The sequence below is a fragment of the Corvus brachyrhynchos genome, unplaced genomic scaffold (assembly GCF_000691975.1).
Source record: "Corvus brachyrhynchos isolate BGI_N302 unplaced genomic scaffold, ASM69197v1 scaffold114, whole genome shotgun sequence".
In the NCBI taxonomy this organism is placed as follows: domain Eukaryota; kingdom Metazoa; phylum Chordata; class Aves; order Passeriformes; family Corvidae; genus Corvus; species Corvus brachyrhynchos.
In genome coordinates this window covers 5,471,697-5,491,700 of record NW_008238337.1, presented here as the reverse complement: position 1 = coordinate 5,491,700, position 20,004 = coordinate 5,471,697, and the positions used below count along the sequence as shown (strand labels likewise).

At 48.2% G+C, this 20,004-nt stretch overlaps 1 protein-coding gene across 1 annotated transcript in view; it reads left to right on the top strand.

The window, feature by feature from the left end:
• Positions 1–20,004, top strand: part of TTC28 (tetratricopeptide repeat domain 28) — a 108,687-nt gene that overhangs the window by 68,340 nt on the left and 20,343 nt on the right. Inside the window, 8 exon segments of the mRNA XM_008634083.2 lie at positions 7,008–7,515; positions 10,143–11,484; positions 11,828–12,351; positions 14,045–14,154; positions 14,370–14,499; positions 14,912–15,130; positions 17,020–17,185; positions 19,896–20,004. The exon segment at positions 19,896–20,004 is cut by the window's right edge and continues 12 nt beyond it. Coding sequence (XP_008632305.1) covers positions 7,008–7,515; positions 10,143–11,484; positions 11,828–12,351; positions 14,045–14,154; positions 14,370–14,499; positions 14,912–15,130; positions 17,020–17,185; positions 19,896–20,004 — 3,108 coding nt within the window.

The following is a 20,004-nucleotide window of genomic DNA, read 5'->3' as shown; positions in this document are numbered from 1 at the left end:
CCCCCAGCTGCTGGGCATCTCTGGAGGAGGAGTATTTGGGAATATGGTTACTGGGACAGACATAATCCCTGGTTGGATTCTGTTGGGAATTTGAAGATTCTGCAACTGTCTGAACATACTTTGTGAGCAGCTCAGCCACTGTGTTTATTTGGGTTTGCAGTTTGGTAGCTTTTCCCAGTCCCCTTCAAAGCAATGAAACTCAGTATAAAGCTCCCACATTTGGTAAACTGCAGCTCCTCGCTGTCAGGCTGTGCAAATCAAAGATCAGATTTCACCTTCCTGTTTCCAAAAGGAGATGCAGAAGGAAAGATAGATCATTCCTTTCTAATGAAATCTGTAAATTCTGTAAAACCAAGGTTTTCTGCCCTTTCCTGAGGGGAAGGGGAAATGCATTCCAGGTGTCCCTCCAACCCTGCTTTGTCTGTAAAGCCACATCTTCAGTCAATAGCAGGGGTGTATGGATTCAGCCTTTTCCCTGAACTTCTATGAATTCTGGTTTGGGGCAGCAGAGTGGGGTTTTTTTTCTGTTCTTCTGAGGTAGATCTCATAGGGGATGTGTTCCTTATCAGCAATCTCGTATGGAGTGTGGAGACTCCCGTCCATTCATGAGCTGCAGCTCGATGGAGCCCACGGCAGCGTCCCTGCCTGTGGGATGTGTGTGGCACTCAGCCATACGAAGAGGTGGTCTGGCCCTGGGGCTGCCACATTTTTCAGAAAGGAAAAATCTGAAAATCTTATGACCACAGTTGTTTTGTTGTGTTTGCAAACAATCTGGAAAATGAGGACAGGATATAAATACCTCACAAATGAGAATTGGAAAGAGTCTTCAGGCTAAAGCAGTTTGTCATGCCTGGAAACACAGACTAAGATGTCAGAGACAGGCTGTGATGGGGAAATGATTCCAGCCTCTCAGTGCAGACAGCAGTCTTGCTTTATTAGGGATCCAGGGCAGACTGCCTTGTACCCTGGAGGAAGGCTGAGTGCCAGCTGCTGGAAGAACACTTACCATTGGAGTTTACTTGGGAATTGTGGGTCCACTAGTGCTTCATTACAGCTTGGACTGAATCACCTGCATGGCAGAAAGGATGAATTCAGTGATGTGAATGAGCCTTAGTGCCTGACCTTCTGCATTTGGATTTCTATGCAAGAGTATAAATTCTTTACCTTTCTGTCTTTAGCAGGTTTTTTTAGAGTCAGCTTGACAGGATTCATACAGATTCATCTGGTTCAAAAGTGATAGGATTAAGCAGAACGAAGGGAAATCTGACCGGTGCAGGAAATTTGGGAATGCACTAAAAGGCCATATGCTTTGTTTTGTTTGGACTTGTGACTCAAGGGGGAAATGTAATACTTCCTGAGGATCTCCTTTGAATGTCCCCATTTGACCTCCACAGCACATGGATTTTAGCTGAAAGAAATGCAGTCTTCTGGTTTTACTTTCACAGTGTCTGCAAAGCTCAGCATGCTGCTGAGGCCTGGACGTGGCTGCAGTAAAAGAAATGAAGCAGAAAACTCATGCAAGAGCTGCAGCTGCAGCACTCTCTGGGTTTTCAGGATGCCCACCTCAGCCAAAGCTTTTCTCCTCTGTAAAGAGTTTGCAGTGAGGCAATGTCCAGCTTATGCACAAGAGTAGCAAGGGTTGGCACAGGTCAGCACACTGCTGTAGGAGTTGGAGTTTTCTTTGCCTGCTCTGAACTTGTGAGATCCAAGTTTGTGACTTGCTGGCTTATTCTTCCTGACTGACTTTAACCAGGGCATGAGTCACTCCTCAGGGTCACCACCATGGAGCAGCTTGTGGTTTTAAATGAGGACTACTTACATCACCACTAAAAATGTCAAGTCAGCCATCCTCCCTAAAGTGATTGCACACAGGAGCCTTTCAGACTATGTCCAGAAAGCGACCAAATTTGGGCTGCTTGGGGTAAAGAATCATCAACCCCAAGTGGTATGTAGGCTCAATGATGAGGTCTCCTTCGTAGCATTCTTGGGCTGGTGTATTTTGTGTGACTTCTTTGCAGAATGAGTGGAGTGATGCAGAGCCCACCCAGAAAGGCAGCCCACTCCCCCAGGTCCCCAGCACCACACGGTGAGGGGTTTTGCACCAGTTCCCACAGTGAACAGGAACAGCCTGGTCAGTACGAGTGACAGGCAGACTTACTCTTAAAAAATGGACTGGGGTAGTTGCTGCTTCTGCTTTCCAGCAAAACCCTGCTAACTTGGTCAAAACTATTTGCAAAACCCTTCTGTTAAGGGTGTAGCTCAGTTCTGCCTAGAACAAGTGTTCTAGGCGGAACTAGACACCTAAATGGTACTGGAGGAGATAGAGTCAATGAATTTTCCATTGGCATGGAGCAACATTATTTTGATCTCCACATGAGCAGCTGAAAGTCAGCATTCCCTTTGAAGCCTTTTGTTTGAGGAAGAGGACTGACTGTGAATGGTCTGGCAGTCAAGCCTCTGGTGCTGCTCATGTTTGCCTGGATTCACGTACTTCGTGTGACGCTTTTGCCATGAAACAGGGAGAATGAGAAGTCCTCTGAAATACTACAAATTTCCTGAGCAAGTATGAACAGAGAGGACTGGGAGCAGATTGTTGTCACAGTCCATGGCAGCCTCTGTCATGAGCAGCAGCTCTGTGACACTTGCAGAGCTGTGGATTTTACCCATTAATCAAGTCGGGGCCGGGACCATCTCTTTATGCTGTGCATTTTCAGCCTTTCTGTTCTGTCATTAATTCCTGGTTGTTCCCCTTCAGTTAGTAGTTTAAAAGCTCCTTTCAGGCTTTCAGATACTAGTGCTTCTGTTCAATGGTTTTGGCTTTTTTGGGGTTTGCTCTTTGGTAGCTTCTATGTAAAAGACTGACACCTTCTACAAATAAATAGGGATATTGATTGGCAGGGATATTGATTTCAGTGTATTTTTTCCCCAGGAAATAATTACCTAAAAGCAAATCCTTTCCTTCTTCCTGTGTACTGATCATGTACAAGAGGGAGGGATATTGCCTGCTGCTTCCTTTCCTGTTTTTGAAAGCGTGGCACACAAAGGAAGAAGCTAGATGTGGTACTGGCACATCAGCCTCACCTTTAAGGGAGGAGAGAAGAACAAGTTTTAATTTTGATGGGGCACCTGCTCCATTCTGATGCAAGACTTGTCTTAGTGCATAAATCAGTAGTTGTCCAAGCCAGACTGAGGCATACGTGTGGGTTCTGAGGAAATGATGAAGGAGCTTAATATAAGTGGAGATAAAGCACAATTTACAGCCAATTATCATTTTAGTAGGTGCTGAAAGTACCCCCATCACTGTGCTGTCCTGCTTGTGTGCACAGCCGTTACTTGGTCCTTACCTGTGAAGCAAACAGCTCCTGTACAGAAAGAGCTGGGATGGGTAATGGTGTCAGTTAAGCTCTGTCCTTCCTACCTGGAGCAGTTACAGCACTGTAGGGCACAGCGAGATTTTACTGTGTATGGTGACACCCACACAACTTAGCCTGTGCTTTCAGAACTCTGTGTGTGTGTCTGTTCCGGAACAATCTGCTTTCCTCAGTACCCCCAGAGCACTCTTAATGAACCAGCATACCTTTGCTTGCATTCAAGACCCAGGGTGTGCAGATGAGGGGTGCAGGTGAGGGGGTGATGCGGATGAGGAGGTACACTGGCTTTCAGAGGTGCTGCTGCCTGCCCCCAGTACAGCTGTGATGAATATATATGGCTAATCTGCCACATACAGTTCCACTACATCTGTAGGATCAGGCTGCTGTTACTCTGTGCCCAGAGGGAGAAGGGAAGTTGAAAGAAACAGCGTGCAGCGGGGCATGCTCCATCTCTGATCAGTCCTAATTAGTGTCTGTGTTCAGGGATTAAGGGTACCTACAGTGAGATACCAGGCAGAGCATTTTCACCTCACCCATTTTTGGATGATTATAGAGTGTTCTTATTTAAGCAGGCTGTGCAGTCAGGTGATGACTTGTTTAAATGTAACGATTGGGAAATGACCATTCTCCGGCAAGGGTGAAATACCTAAGGAATGCATCTCTCCAAATTGCCAGGTGCCATTCTGTGATGCACATCTGCTTAACATCAGGCACTGCCTTACTCAGCTGAAAAACCTGAGTTGGCTGTTGCTTTTGAGAAAAAGAGAGCACTTAGGAACCTTTTTCAGAACTCCCTTCTGTGCCTCAGCTCAGTGGCAGAAGAATCTGCTTTCTATTAAAGTGATAAATTGCTTAATTGGAGGTGTAAGCAACCCCCGCTGTAAAATTTGTCTTTGTCAGATACATAAAACATTGATTTTCTTTGTTTGCTGATACAAACCCCTTGTGGTATGGAGCTGTAGTCTCCCATCACCCTGCTACCAAGCAGAGGTTTGTGCTAGCAGAGATGGAGTCTGTTTGCCATGTGTCAGCCGTGTGCTCTCCCTGCCACAACAGGGCTCTTCTGCCAGTGACGTGCGAACACCCCATCCCTCTTGGCCCAGTGTGTGAGCCACTTGGGGTTCCCAGTGTGGGTTATGTGGAGGATTTTATTAAACATACAGTGATGAATTTATCTTCTGGAATCCTATTCCTAATCCCCTGAAGTGAGTCTCTGGAGTCACCCAGCAGATGTTATCACCAAATTTTTCTTAAGCACTGCTGTAAGGGCAAGCTCCCCTGACTACCCCCAGAGCAAATAGAGCACTGATGGTTATCTTGCTGGAGGACTGCTGTTGCATGAATCAGCCCCAGCCTGGGGAAGCCAGAAGTGCCACAGGCACATGCAGGCTCCAAGAGGATTGTGAAGTGCTGTTCTTGGATCAGGTAACAGTGGAAGCTGCTGCAGAATAAAATGTGAGGACCATTGGAGTGAAGGGCAGGCACGTCAGAGGGTAGAGGTGGCCTTCCTCTAGCTACACAGTCTAGCTGTCTGGGTGAGCCACAGCCCAACCTCTGAAAACAGCCCCAGCTTTCTAATCAGGTCATGCTATTTCTTGTCAGTTCTTCACCCTCTATTTTCTATTTCTCTTTTTGTCTCCTTCAACTTATTTTTCTTATCTGCTTCACTAGTCCTCCTGCCACATCCTGGTTTGGACGATCCAGCCCTGGGCACTCAGGCATGTCAGCCAAGTGTCTTTGCATGCTCTGAGAATGGTTGTCAAGCTTGTACCCTTCATTCTAGGTCTTTAATGTGAGCCTGGGCATGCTCTTGGGCAAAGGGATTAGGAGCCCTGAAAATAAACATTTCCAGCCTCACAGATTTCAGTTCTTATCATCTGCTTCCCATTCTAGGAGACATCCTAAAGATTTCTTCCCATGTGAGGGATGAGCATTCCCTGCTTCTGTCAAGTTTTTCTTGTACACAGACAATCTGAGATCTGCTGCTTTCCATTTATGCCTTTTTTCCCCAGCCATAGCCCATTAACATCATCTGAGTCTCTGCCTGATGGCTCTTGGCCAGAGCTCATCTCCTCAGCAATCTGCACGCATGGATGTCCACTTTTTTTTATTTTAGCAGCCCCAGGAGACACCAGATTTCACTGACTCCTTGTTTTCCAGAAAGACATTTCTATTCTCTTCCCAGCAAGAACAGAAGTTCTGTTGCTGGTGGTGGCCGGTCTTACAGAACTTTGGAACTTCCAGGCTGGGTCAGTTCTCATAGCATTGTGCTGGGCTTGACTTGGCCCGGGGGGTGCTGCTGCCTTCTTCCACAGCAGTGGGAACGTTGCTCCCTATCAGGATGAAGGGAGCTCCAATGCATCTTGAGGCCTGTAATGGGCCCCACTCAGTATTTTGGTCTGGACTTGTGTGAGATGGCTGCATGTATCTGGTTTTGTCCCCTTTTTTCCCTAGTTAAGTTGCAAATGACTCAATACTCCGCCTATATTAAGCTTCTTGAAGATTTGTGTAAAAATGGATTAAAATTCAGAGCGATGTATTTTGTGTTGGTTTTGTAGCAGCCTCCAAACAGGCCCCCTCAGACCCTCTAAGAGCTTTCCCTCATGGTGTCAGCCAAGAAGTTATGTCACTGTGCAGCTGAAGAGCCTGTCCAGGGCCAGACCACCCGAATTCTGTGGCCAGTCTGACCAGCATGGAGCAGGACCCAGTCCCAGCTCTGCCTGTGGCCGCACCAGGAGCAGCTGGTCTGGCCTGCACTGAGGAGGGGCTGGGGCCACCCCCTGCACTGCCCTCCAGGAGCCATGAGCAGCAGCCCATGGCCAGCTGATTCCCTCACCCTGACAACTCCTTTTGGGAGGTTTGGAATTGGGTCACAGCAGCAGCTGGGTAGCAAAGGAAATGCACATGGAGGAACCGCAGAGGAGTCGGGGTCAGCATGCTGGAGTGAACAGCCTTGCTGAGGCAGCAGGCGTGTGTGGAATGCTTCCCTGCCCTTGGCTCCTTGCCCTGCTGACTGGCTGGATGCTCTGGCTCTGCCAGGTAGAAGGCAGGTCTGCATCCTGGGAGATGCAGGGGGCAAAATAATCAGATTCTCAGATAATTTCTCTTATTAAATACTGCTGTTTCTCAGTGGTAAGAACTCGGGTTTTCGCAGAGCTGTATTTAGGTGAGATGTACCTAAGGGACAGAGGCTCCAGCTACTGAAGTGCTGTTGTCTTTGCTGCATTCCCAAGGTTGTGTGGGGCTCAGGACCCTGATGCTGCACAATGAGAACTGTGTTCTTTGGAGCATGGTGTGCTTGGTGAAGCAGAGGTGTGGAAGGATGTTGGTAACTGCAGCGATCACTTTCGCTGTCTCCTCAATAGTCTCTGCATGTTTGTGGTGCCGTCCTTCCCCTCTGCCAGGTACAAACACACACTGCACACTTCAAAGAAAGAGGTAGTCCAACCCATGTCCTCCTGAGTCAACCCCTTCCAGCTGCCCTGAGGGGTTTAGAGCTGCAGAGGGCAGGTTTTCTAGTTGGTAGTTACATTCTTTCTCCAGGATGGCCTCTCATGGTTTTGATTTCTAGGATTGGGGCCATCTGACTTGCTTCCATGAATGCTTGTACTTCCATTGTCTCTCTTACCCCTGCAGGCAGCATCCTCGGCACTGAGCAGTCTGGGCCACGTGTACACAGCCATCGGGGACTACCCAAATGCTCTGGCTAGCCACAAGCAGTGTGTCCTCCTTGCGAAGCAGTCCAAAGATGAGCTCTCCGAGGCGCGGGAGCTGGGCAACATGGGAGCAGTGTACATTGCAATGGGGGATTTTGAAAATGCAGTGCAGTGCCACGAACAACACCTGAAGATCGCCAAGGAGCTGGGGAACAAGCGGGAGGAAGCTCGAGCCTACAGCAACCTGGGCAGTGCTTACCACTACCGCAGGAACTTCGACAAAGCCATGTCCTACCACAACTATGTGTTGGAGTTGGCCCAGGAGCTGGCTGAGAAGTCCATTGAGATGCGAGCTTACGCTGGCCTGGGCCACGCAGCTAGATGTATGCAAGATCTGGAGAGGGCTAAGCAGTACCATGAAGAACAGTTGCACATTGCTGAGAGCCTGCAGGACCGAGCTGCTGAAGGCAGAGCCTCCTCCAATCTAGGTAAGGCCCTGACATGGAGTAGAATTTGTCAAGGAATGCTGATACTATCAGAGCTGCTGCCAGGATGCCCAAGATCTGCTGTGTGCTGTCTTCTTCTGGTGAAATCCCAGTTTCACCAGACTGCCTTAATAAATTAAACAGGCCCTTGGCAGATTGTGTGCTGCTGTAATGTATTCCATGTTCAATTATTAAATTCCTTAGAAAAACATTAGAAAGCACAAACTAATAGCAAAAGGGAAATTAAAAGATAAAATGCATTTGAGGATCTCTTTAGGAGTCAGGAATAAATATAATTCTTGCACTAATGCAAGAAGAGATGTGATTTGTTACCTGGTCATTTCTTTGGGAGCTTGTCAGCAGGGTATGTTGATATATTGCTGTCCTGTAAGTTGAGAGACACATGGGTCAAATCCTAACTAAGTTTGTTTTCCAAATATACTCATTGAAATACTGGGGTGTAGGAGTCTTATGTTCTCCTAAGGAGCAGCAGTGGCATGCTGCTGGCAGGCTGGGAGAGACTGAGTTACATTCAAGTGAAGCCTGTTTCTCCTGCTGCTTCACAGCACCAGATGTGGGAACGACCAAGGATGCATTTCCATCTCTGCCAGGGCTGTGGCAGTTGTGCTGCCAATGTTCCAGCTGTCGTTCGAGATGTGTTCTCAGCTGGCTGGGAATGGCAAAGCAGGGCTGGTGCTGGGATATCAAAATAAGTGTTTGTTGGCAGCCCCTGAATCCCAGCCCTTGCAGGCTGCCCCATGCTGTAAATCAGCTCCTGTTTCTGCTTGGCAGTTGGCACTTGGTTCATTTGTAGATGCTAATTGTACTCTGATGTTATCAACAGCAGGTAATTGAAAAGAGCTTGATGAATTACTTAATTTCTTTTAGTAGCTGAGTCTTCAGGAGCTGAACAAAGAAGATAAGGGGAACTGCAGAAAACAAAACAGTCACAGCTTTTTAATTAGCGTTGCACATCTCCTCCTTTACACAAATTGAGGCAGATCCGTGGGGCAAAATAGGTTTGTGAGGCAAAAGTGCTTGTGGGCAGCTTAGCATGAGAGAGCAGTGAGCATGGACAAAGTTTCTGTTAGTGTGACAGCACCCAGCAGGCAGGAGGGATGGGAGAGGAGGCCTTGCATGAACAGCAAATCACAAACTACATTCCCCATCTCTGCTCCAGTGTGGGACCTTGTCTTGGGGAGTCTGTGGCTCCAGTCTTGGAGAGGCGCAGACATGTGAGAGATGGACTGCTGCAGCAGAGAATGTTTTTCAGTGTTGGATTTTAGCCTAAATATAACTTTCAGTTGGTATGCTGACTCAGCCACTCCACACTTTGTTAGTTCTCCTAGCGTCTGAGCACAGGGTCTCACGTTTCAGCTGTTATTTGGCTATATTTTTGTCTTCTCTGTCACAGTTAACTTATACTGGAGAAAGGGAACATGCAGTTCTTGTTGAGACAATCTATTACTGTTGTTTAAAATGCATCCAGTACCAATCAAAAAGTCAAGTTTTAATTGTCTCTTTCATCTAATCCACATGCAAAACAAAACCTCATCAAAATAACCATGCTGACAGGCAAAAAAATGTATCTAAATGTGTGTTTCCAGGCCAGAATGTTAGAGTTGGCCTCTCTGCTGAAGCAGCAGACATTTTCTGTTGCATTTCCCTGATGCAGATGGAAAGCACCCTTAAGTGTACGATCCAGTGTTACGCAGGGCAGACATGGGCTGTAACAGAGCCCAGCTGCTGCAGTGCTCTGCAGGGAGATACTGTGTGCTCTGGGACGAGCTGAGCGGGAGGTGATGGACTTGAGGGTGAAGCACAAGCTATCAGCCTTTCACAACAAGATGTGGAGTTTAACCAGAAGTCTTAGATTCTCAACCTTTGCAAAGCATCTGGTATTTCCAAACACTCAGGCTCCATGTGGAGACCTGGTTATCCAGACTCTGCAGCTTTTAAGGGTTCCCACTGTGATGGAGAGAAGACACTTCACATTATTAACAGAACACAATTTAAAGTCTCTCGGTGCTGCCTCTTTGCAGCTCCAAGAGAACTTCTGTACCTCTCTTAATGTGTTCATCATGTTGCCCAAAGATGCCAGATATTTTCTCCTGAAGCTTTTGCAATTAATGTCAAAAAACATTTGCAGGGCCTCCTTCAGCGGCTCCAAACCTCCAGGCTTGTTCGCAGGTGTTTGCAAAGTAGCCACAGGCATTATTAGCACAGAGTTTAATTGAAGTGCAGGTGGTATCATCAGCAGAATCAGAGCTGCTGTTCCCATGTCTCATAACAAATGCAAGATGATTCAACTGAAATTGAAAAGCAGCTGCAAGTGCTGTCTCACTCAATGTGTTGACTCTGAGCTCTGGAGCCACCAGGTACTACTTATGGAAAAAACAGCAATTTTATAAGGCCAGACTGTCCAGTTGTTGTGGTCAATGTGTGCTTTAGCATAACATAAAACCTAAACCTTCCCCGTGCTGGGACGGTGCTCTGGGGAAGGGATGGGGCTGCCCGGTGTGAAGAGCCAGGGAAAGGGGCCAGGCTGTGGGCAGTCCTGGTGTGCAGGGTACTGCAGAAGCTTGGTGCAGGGTGGTGTGTTCGTTGAGCTCATTCGTGTTGTTTTTCAGGAATCATTCACCAGATGAAAGGTGACTACGACACTGCGCTGCGGCTGCACAAGACACACCTGTCCATAGCTCAGGAGCTGAGCGATTACGCGGCCCAAGGCCGGGCCTACGGCAACATGGGCAACGCTTACAATGCCCTCGGCATGTATGACCAGGCTGTCAAGTACCATCGGCAGGAGCTGCAGATTTCCATGGAAGTCAACGACCGTGCTTCTCAGGCATCCACACACGGGAACTTGGCAGTTGCCTATCAGGCGCTGGGTGCCCATGACCGTGCTCTGCAGCACTACCAAAATCATCTCAACATTGCCCGGGAGCTGCGGGACATCCAGAGTGAAGCGCGAGCCCTCAGCAATTTGGGCAACTTCCACTGCTCGCGAGGAGAGTACGTGCAGGCGGCCCCGTACTATGAGCAGTACCTGCGCTTGTCCCCAGAGCTGCAGGACATGGAAGGGGAGGGGAAAGTTTGCCATAACCTTGGCTATGCCCATTATTGCCTCGGGAACTATGAGGAAGCTGTTAAGTACTACGAGCAGGATCTTGCCTTAGCAAAGGATCTTCATGACAAGCTGAGCCAAGCCAAAGCCTATTGCAACCTGGGCCTGGCCTTCAAAGCCTTGATGGACTTCAGCAAAGCAGAGGAGTGTCAAAAGTACCTGTTGTCCCTGGCACAGTCTCTGAACAATTCCCAGGCCAAATTCCGAGCTCTGGGGAACTTGGGGGATATTTTTGTCTGTAAAAGAGATGTACATGGTGCAATAAAATTTTATGAGCAGCAGTTGAGCTTAGCCCATCATGTTAAAGACAGGAGACTGGAAGCCAATGCCTATGCAGCCCTGGGCTCTGCATACAGGATGGTACAGAAGTGTGACAAGGCTTTAGGTTACCACACACAGGAGCTGGAGGTGTACCAGGAGCTGGGGGATATGTCGGGTGAATGCAGAGCACATGGTCACCTTGCTGCAGTGTATATGTCACTTGGGAAGTACACCATGGCCTTCAAGTGCTACGAAGAACAGCTGGAGCTGGGGCAGAAGTTGAAGGACCCCAGCATCGAAGCCCAGGTCTACGGTAACATGGGCATTACCAAGATGAACATGAATGTCATGGAGGAAGCGATTGGCTACTTTGAACAGCAGCTGGCCATGCTGCAGCAGCTCAGTGGGAATGAATCCGTGTTAGATCGGGGCCGAGCATATGGGAACCTGGGAGATTGTTATGAGGCTCTGGGAGATTTTGAGGAAGCTATAAAGTATTACGAACAGTACCTGTCTGTGGCTCAAAGCCTGAACCGCATGCAAGATCAGGCAAAGGCCTACCGAGGCTTGGGCAGTGGGCACAGGTAAGGAGCTGCACGTGTGTTCTGATGCCAGTGAAGTACAAGTACAGTCAATGTGGTGTGGTACCGATGGGGTGTGTTTGGGGGCCTTGGCACACATGCACAGGGATGTGACACAGGAACGAGTTAAGAGTCCTGTGGGTGCTGAGGACTATGCTGGCAGCTCAAATTATGAAACTGATGTCACTGCCCAGAGAGGAGCAGGTTGATTCAAAAGTGCTGGGGATGTCTCTTTGGGGAAAGCCTCTGCCTGGAAGGTTTGAGCTGGCCTGCCGGGGAAATGGCAAAACACCTCATCTCAGGGAAACACCAGCAAAATAAACACTGCTGTTTTCTTGCCTTGTAGGGCTATGGGAAGTTTACAGCAGGCTCTGGTGTGCTTTGAGAAGAGGCTTGTAGTGGCACATGAACTGGGGGAGGCATTTAACAAAGCCCAGGCCTACGGGGAGCTGGGAGGCCTGCACAGCCAGCTGGGCAACTACGAGCAAGCCATCTCCTGCCTGGAGCGGCAGCTGAACATCGCCCGGGAGATGAAGGACCGAGCCCTGGAGAGCGATGCTGCCTGTGGCCTTGGCGGGGTCTACCAGCAGATGGGCGAGTACGAGACCGCCCTGCAGTACCACCAGCTGGACCTGCAGATCGCCGAGGAGACCAACAACCCCGCCGGCCAGGGCCGGGCCTACGGCAACCTGGGCCTTACCTACGAGTCCTTGGGCACCTACGAGAGGGCAGTGGTTTATCAGGAACAGCACCTCAGCATTGCAGCACAAATGAACGACCTTGTAGCCAAAACGGTGTCTTACAGCAGCCTGGGGAGGACCCATCATGCTTTACAGAACTACTCTCAAGCTGTGATGTACCTGCAGGAAGGTAAGAGGCTGAGTTACATAACAGAGCATGCAGTGGTAGGGTCAGAAGGGTGGAAGGGAGACCTGAGGACATGGAGAGGTGAGGTACTGTAAACATGGCTCTAACGGGATGTGTTTGACAGTGGCCTTTGATGCAGAAGCTCTTGCAAACATCTGTAGCTGCTGCTGATCATCTGTGTGAGCAGCTGTTTGTGGAGCTGTTACGGTCAGCACACCATCTCAGTTGGAGCCTTCCTGGTGTCCCCTAGACAAAGCATGATCTGTGCCTTCCTGGGGGCATCTTAGGTACCTCAGAGCATGAATCCAGACTGTACCTAGCAGAGTCTCTTTGTAAAGCTCATTTGTGCCTGAACGTAGAAGGTGTAAACCTTCTCTGTAAACGGCATTGCGTACCAGGATCTGGCTCTGGGAAAACGACAGGGGATTATGATGAATCTCTCTGATCCTGAGAGGTCTGTTAGGAGAGATTTATGCCTTGCTGGTAGCCACCTGGGTCTTCTAATGTGTTCACCTAGGAGTGAGACAAAGTGGGTGAGTGTCTCTAAAGTCTGAGTAAAAACAAGTGCTGTTTGATAGAGGTGAGGGAGATTCAGCCTGAGGTGTCCAGGAGCCATCTGCCACTGCTAAGCGCTGGGTCAGCACGGGCTGGGAGCTGTGCTGCTGCAAGGGGCTCCAGTATGCAGGCAGCAGCTGATGAAGCTATGGGCTCTGAGGCAGGCGATGGGCAGTGTAGCTCATCCACATGGGCAATGTATGAAGCTGGAGGCCGAAGGATGTATTACATCAGTTAGTTTGGTTTTCATGAAACTGACCTTGGCAGGATTCCAGTATGCTGTTAGAAGGGGAGAAATGAAACGCAGCTCCTTCTCCTGGTGTGCTGCAGAATTCCTGCATGGCCTGGGAATGCTAGCTGCTGCTGAGCTTCGTGGTTTCAGCCAGAGCCCAGAAACCTGAGGTGCCTCAGAGGAGGTGTCCCTGTTGTCAGCAGAGGTCACCAAGGCGAGAGGTTTGGAGTGTGTGAAAGTGGGGACAACACAGAATGTGCTGCTGGAAGTGAAATGAGCTCCAGATCGTTCAGGCCAGGCCCCTGCCCTCTGCTCTGGCTCAGCACAAAAACCATGCAGAGCCTGCCAGAAGGCTGGGGAGAGCTGATGGGAAACAAGCCAGTAATGTGGCAAGAGGTGTCTTTTCTGGCAGTGTTTGACAGCTCAGTGTGATTTTCTTTGTGTGGCTTTTAGGGTTTAAAAGTTGAACTTTCTCATAGAGGCTTACTGAGTGTGTCTCAGGGGACGCTTCTTTAACCTCACTTAGGGAGGGCTCAGTCCATGGAAGTGTCTGTCACCTTTCATGCTGGTGCTGATGTGAGGGCTGGCAGCAGCTGCCCTGCACTGGTACTGCCCCACTTGTCATCCTTGTGCTGTCCCTGCCCTGCTCACCATCCCACCCCTGGCGCTGCCCCACTTGCTGTCCCAGTGCTGGCAGCTCCACAGCTGTCTCTGCCTGTACAGGAGCCCTGGGGGACTGAGGCCACAAATAAGAAAAATAAGTTGAAGGAGACAAAAAGAGAAATAGAAAATAGAGGGTGAAGAGCCGACAAGAAATAACATGACTTGATTAGAAAGCTGGGGCTGTTTTCAGAGGTTGGGCTGTGGCCCCTTCTCCCCTCTGGCACTCTCTCACTGACTCCTTTTCAGGACTGAGGCTGGCAGAGCAGCTGGGACGCAGAGAAGATGAAGCAAAAATCCGTCATGGCCTTGGCCTCTCCCTCTGGGCGAGTGGGAACCTGGAGGAGTCCCAGCACCAGGTACACCATGGTCTGCCCCGTGCTGTGGGGCTTGTGTCCTCCAAGCCCTCTGGGTCATTCCTGTTCTCAGGGAAGAAAATGTATGGTGTGTCCCAGGGAGGGTTTGAGCCAGACCTGAGGGGATGCTGGCCCTGGATCATCCTGCTTTCCCAGCCAGTGCTCTGTACTTTGTACAGTGTCCATGAGGAAGTCACTGTGGCTGTTTTCCCTTCCAGCTCTACCGGGCCTCTGCACTGTTTGAAACCATCCGACACGAGGTGCAGCTGAGCACGGATTACAAGCTGTCACTCTTCGACCTGCAGACGTCCTCCTATCAGGCCCTGCAGCGAGTGCTTGTCAGTCTGGGTAAGAGATGCCTTCAGATACTGAGGCTGAACTCCAGGCTCATGCCAGGAGTTTAGCTGGACTTGTGGGGTGGCAGTTCCTGATATGCCCTTTGCTCCACTGCTGTCCAGCATAAAACAGCATTTCTGTTCCTGGACGGCAGTATGGGTGTCTGTCTTTGGGTTTTGGGCACCTTTGGTTCTTCCCATGCTTCCTCTGTTGATTTGCCTTTCTGTGGCTTGTTGTGCTATTGCCTGCAGCAAACATCTTCTGTGGGGCTGTGTTCCAGCGCAGAGACTGCTCTTTTGGGAAATAGGTGACACTGCTTCCCCAGGTTTCCACTGGGATTGGGATAGCAACTGTCCCTGTTTCATGAACATGGCACTGCAGACCACACTTGGGTCAGGTCTGAGAGATGGCTTTGTCTTTTCAGGTCACCATGATGAGGCACTGGCAGTAGCAGAGAGAGGACGAACAAGGGCTTTTGCTGACCTGCTCGTGGAACGTCAGACTGGGCAGCAGGACTCAGATCCCTATTCTCCCGTGACCCTTGACCAGGTCCTGGAGACTGTGAATGGCCAGAGGGGACTTGTTCTTTACTACTCACTGGCTGCAGGTTATCTGTACAGCTGGCTGCTGGCTCCTGGGGCAGGTGAGCTCCTTTTTGGACACAAGAGCCTGGGAACAGGCCTTACAAAGGGAGAATAGGAATGAATTTGGGACCAGAGTGAATGTAGGAAGGGAATAATTTCCATCTAGTACCTTAAAGCCGAATAGACTAAAAGCTACAACACAGCCACAGCAGTCATGACTCAGAAGTGCTCATTCAGGACTTTGATGTTCACCTGGAGATGGAAATGTTTCACATGTTTAATAGTTCCATTTTTCAATCTCCAATCTGTATATATTTCCCACAGGGCAGAATAGAAGAGTAATGAAATTCCAAGTATGTTGGCTCTGTGAGAATCTTCTGTGCATAAGAATCCCTACTTTAATTATATTTCCATGCTTTATTCTTCCAAAAGCTTTTGACGTTTATTCACTGAAGTGGATTGCAGCAAACAGAAGGGCATCCCCACTTCCTGATACGCCATTGAACTGCCTGATCCTCACATGAATGTGGAAACACTTATCACAGAGGAGCAAGGAGGATTAATTTGAAGAGGATTGCTTTTTGCAGACAGCTGTTATTCATTATCTAATAAAGTGATGACTGTAAATTTTAACAAGTTCTTTCTGGATATAATTTAATAATTGCAGCCCTTCATCATGACAAAGCTAAAGAGATAAAAAGCACTATTTAGATTGCACGAAAAATGCTTCAGGAAGGGAAGCAAACACACATGCCTGACTTAGATGGGATGACAGTGGTTGGAAGAGATGCCTTTTGGGGCATTTTGCCATGTTGCATGTCTGAGTGTAAGATGGTATTGTCCTGCATCCAGTTACTAATTGGCTCTTCAGGCCTGTAGTTTGCACAATAAAATGCCAATAATTCTATAGTACCACAATCAGGCTGAGCTTATTAAAATTGTATGGATCAAGTGTAGGATTTGCCACTGGTCTTTGTGATCAGTCTCCTCCTTGCCCAAAGTGAGTCTTGGAGAAAAGCAGTTGCAGTGTTTGAGTCCATGGGTTTGTGACTGCCTCCTTTGAAGGTTCTGTCGGGTGATAGGAAGGGGACAAGCTGTGGTATTTCAGGGGTTTGCTCAAGAAGCTTTGCTGGCAGCTCTTCAGTAGTGACCCTGGCACAGCCATGGTGACCTGTTCTTGTTCACTGACAGAGGGAGCAGCTTCAGTGGCAGCCCAGGGTCCTCATTTTCCCACTGATTTGGAACCCTCAGAACCTCTTGGCTGTTGCTGTTTTTGCTGCTGTTGCTGCAATAATTGATGCTGCTAAGGCATCCAGAGCAGCCTTTTACTGTTTATCACAGGCTGCAGAATTAATTATATCAGGAAGAATAGACCAGTCTGAAAGTAGGAAGGTTTTATCTGCAGTAGCAGTGGAATTTCAGCAAAACAGGAAGTGGCCTATCTGGTTTACCCATTCTGAAATGCTATCTTTTAATAATTCACTGTGCTTTAATCCATCTTCTTTCCTCGCTGTGTGTGATGTGAGGAGGTTCTGCTGTAGTAACAACACTCTTGTTCAGCCTTGTGCATTCAGTTAATTTGCTCAGAGGCTATTCATAGGTATTTTTTGTGTGCATCAACTGAAATGTGAATTACTCTAGTAGGGGCTTGTATGGAAGATACGGTTTATAATTTATATGAGTGCTGCAATAGCAAAGGCATTCTGAGCATCTCGTAAAAGCTTTCCTCTGCTTTTGTGCCTTTGAGCCATTATCTGCAAAGTACAAACCCAGATTTTAAAAACAAGGCTGAAAGTGCTGGAGGTTCAGTGAAGACCTGGCACAGAACACTTTGCCCCAGTTATGCTGGAAATGCCAAATGCATGGGGCTGTGCCATTTTCTTAGACAGCTGCTGGCAGCACTGTTCTAGCCCTGCAGAAATAACCTCCTGATTCTGGTGCCTTGCAGGAATTCTGAAATTCCATGAGTATTATCTGGGTGACAGCCTGACAGAAAATGCTGGGGACTTCCATGAAGCCAACAGTGTGGCCCTGCAGACACTGACAAACTCAGCACTGGAGCAGCACATCTCCAGCGTGCGGGAGGCTCTGGGAGTGGATTCCTACTACACCAGGTGCGTTGGGATCATGGGCTCTAACATCATGGTCTCTGCTCTCCCACCTAAATTTGTAACATTTTGGAATGAGCTAATTGGCTGAGAAGTCTGAGAACTGAGAGTCAGAGAAGGGGCAAATTTTCAGTGCAGCAACAAAAAAATGGCTTTGTTTTTGTATCCATGATTATTTTCCTGCCAAACAACTCTATGCGCACACAAATAAGATCCAAACCCACAGGCTGTGTGGTGAATCTGTAGATTGGACGAGGAGGCAGGTGCCATGTCTGACTATATATGGGCAGATTTCATTCTGCTTACAGTTTCCAGTGTAATGAATTCTCTTTCAATGTTTTGCTTTGAAAAACTGCAAATACCATAGGAATTCTAACCACCCCCCCAGTGTGGCTTGTGGCTATAGCTGAGTAAATAATTTAGAACCCACATGTTGATTGTTGAGTCTTACCCTGCAGACATGCAGATACACAAGATCCACAACTGAAATCTGCAGTTAGGCTTCATGCAGCAGTTTTGCAGATACAGTTTTTAGTTTCATTAACTATTTGTCACCACAGACTCTCCTCCTGGCAAAGGCAGTCCTTCAGTCTTCATGTTCTGGGATGAGTTTTTAATTTGCTGGGATGTCAGCTTCTTCCTCACTTCATGGTGATGGTGGGGGGTGTGTTTTTGGTTAAGGCTTCTGGGTTTAATGCTTGTCTCCAAGATCATTGGACTAGTGTGGTATGATCATAGGCAGACATTTGTTCCCCATGTCAAAATCATGCGCAGGGAATCAAGCAAACAAATCTTGGCTGTTCCATGTGGGTGAACATCACTTTCTACTTGGAAACTTCTTCTCCATGTGGTTCAAGTGCTTCCCCCCAGCCCTGCTGATTCCACTGCTCTCCAGCTCCCCAAGGCCCCAGCAGAAGCTGTCAGCCTCAGTCCCAGCACTGTGCCCAGCACTGGAGAGCAGCAGGGTGTGAATATGTACAGCACACGTGAGGGAACTTGACTGCTCAGTCCCTGGCTTGCTGGAGTGCTCTGGGGTTCAGGTTGAAGAGTTGGTGCTGTCCACGCTGCTGTGAGCAGGGTTAGAGGTACTGCTGTGTCTCCAGAGCATGTCTTCATGCTTTCTGGAGAGGAAGGGATGCACAGGCTGCTCAGTTCCACACTGCAGCCTTCAGGTTCTGCTAGTCTTTCAGCTGGTCTAATTAATCCTCAAAGTAATGCATTCTTGCAAAAAAAAAAAAAAAAGTGTAAGGGATTTTAAAGTCTGCTTGAACTTGAGTGGAACAGACTCTGCTCTCTTTAGGGAGAGCATGTGACCTGCCCTCTTGGGTTCATGAACTCAAGATTTTTGCCTCTTTAAGGAGCTATGAGTGTTACTTCAAACTGTGCCAGGACTCAGAGCTGAGCATGCCTCAGCTGGAGGAAAAATGTGCAGGGAGAAGCTGTTGACAACCTTTTCTTTTCCCTTTTTTCCCCTGTGTTGTTGGTTTTTTTTTTTTAATCCCCCTGTCTGTGGTTCAGCTGTCCCCATTTCAGTGTTCATGAAGTGATTGGCTTTTGTCAGGATTTACCAGGTTATAAATCACATTGACTGGGAAATTCACTAACAAGACATCCATGGTCCATACAGCAATAGAGGTACAGCTCTAGTTGCCTGCACAAGTATGGGTTGTGTGTTCATTTAATTCCTGTACCCTTTATTGGGAAACATGCCCTTGAGGAGAGGCTCCAAGCTGTCAGGAACCGAAAAGGAAACAGGAATAAGATGCAAGGAGGCTTCAGCAGGTAGGATGTATATTTATCCTAAGTGTACAAATTCCAAGGTTTGTGATGTTCCATTGTTATGGTTTAGGAATGGTACTCCCCAGTTTAGTTTTCCCACTGAGATTCTCCAAACCCCAATGCTGTTTGCTTGCTCCCTCCCTCTCTCTTCCTCCTTCTGGTGGATGGAGAAGAGAATTGGAGGCATAAAAGCTGAATATCATGGGTTGAGATGAGAACAATTTACTGGAAATAGCAATGAGACAAGAAAACAGTAACAGCAACAACATTAATAATGGAAATGTACAAAATAGAAAGAACGATTCACATGCAAAATGCTCACTGAGCCCCACCCAGCCCACCACGAGCATCCCAGTTGCACTGAGCAAATTTAGATATTAATGTCAGGAGATTGGGAATTTAGAACTGTTGGGCTGTTTCTCTGTAGTGCTGCTGCACTTGGGGCATTGACAGAGTAAATCATTCTGTGCTTTCCCTCTTTGTATAATAGGAGTGGCAACACAGCTCCCTCTGCTATGTCACTCTTTGCCAGTGAAGGAAGCATGTGGAGCTTGAAGTTTCTGTGGAGATCTGAAAAGGATGTGCTCACACGTGTTCTCAGGCAGATAAGGGTTGAGTTGGTGTTTGCTGCAGACTCAGCTTTTCAGTGTTGTGCTGCAGCTTTAGAAGTCCCTGCCTACAGTGCACAGAAATTGGGTCCTACACTCCCACCCTTGTGTGCCACTCACTAAACCTTGAGGAATCCCAGAAGAGGAGGAGATGGGGCTGGTAATGTCTTGTATGCCTGACAGAAGGCAAGTCAGGGAAGATTTGGCATTAGTGTTTGGTTGAGCTTCTGTTTGAAAAACATTTTTTCTCAAACTGGCCGAGCATTTGTCATCAAGCTGTTGCTCTTTCTTGCATCAATGACCCTTTCTTCTCACTGATTCCCCCCCAGAGCCTGTGCTAGCAGTGAGACAGAGAGTGAAGCTGGGGATATCATGGACCAGCAGTTTGAGGAGATGAACAACAAGCTGAACTCCATGACTGATCCAACCGGCTTCCTG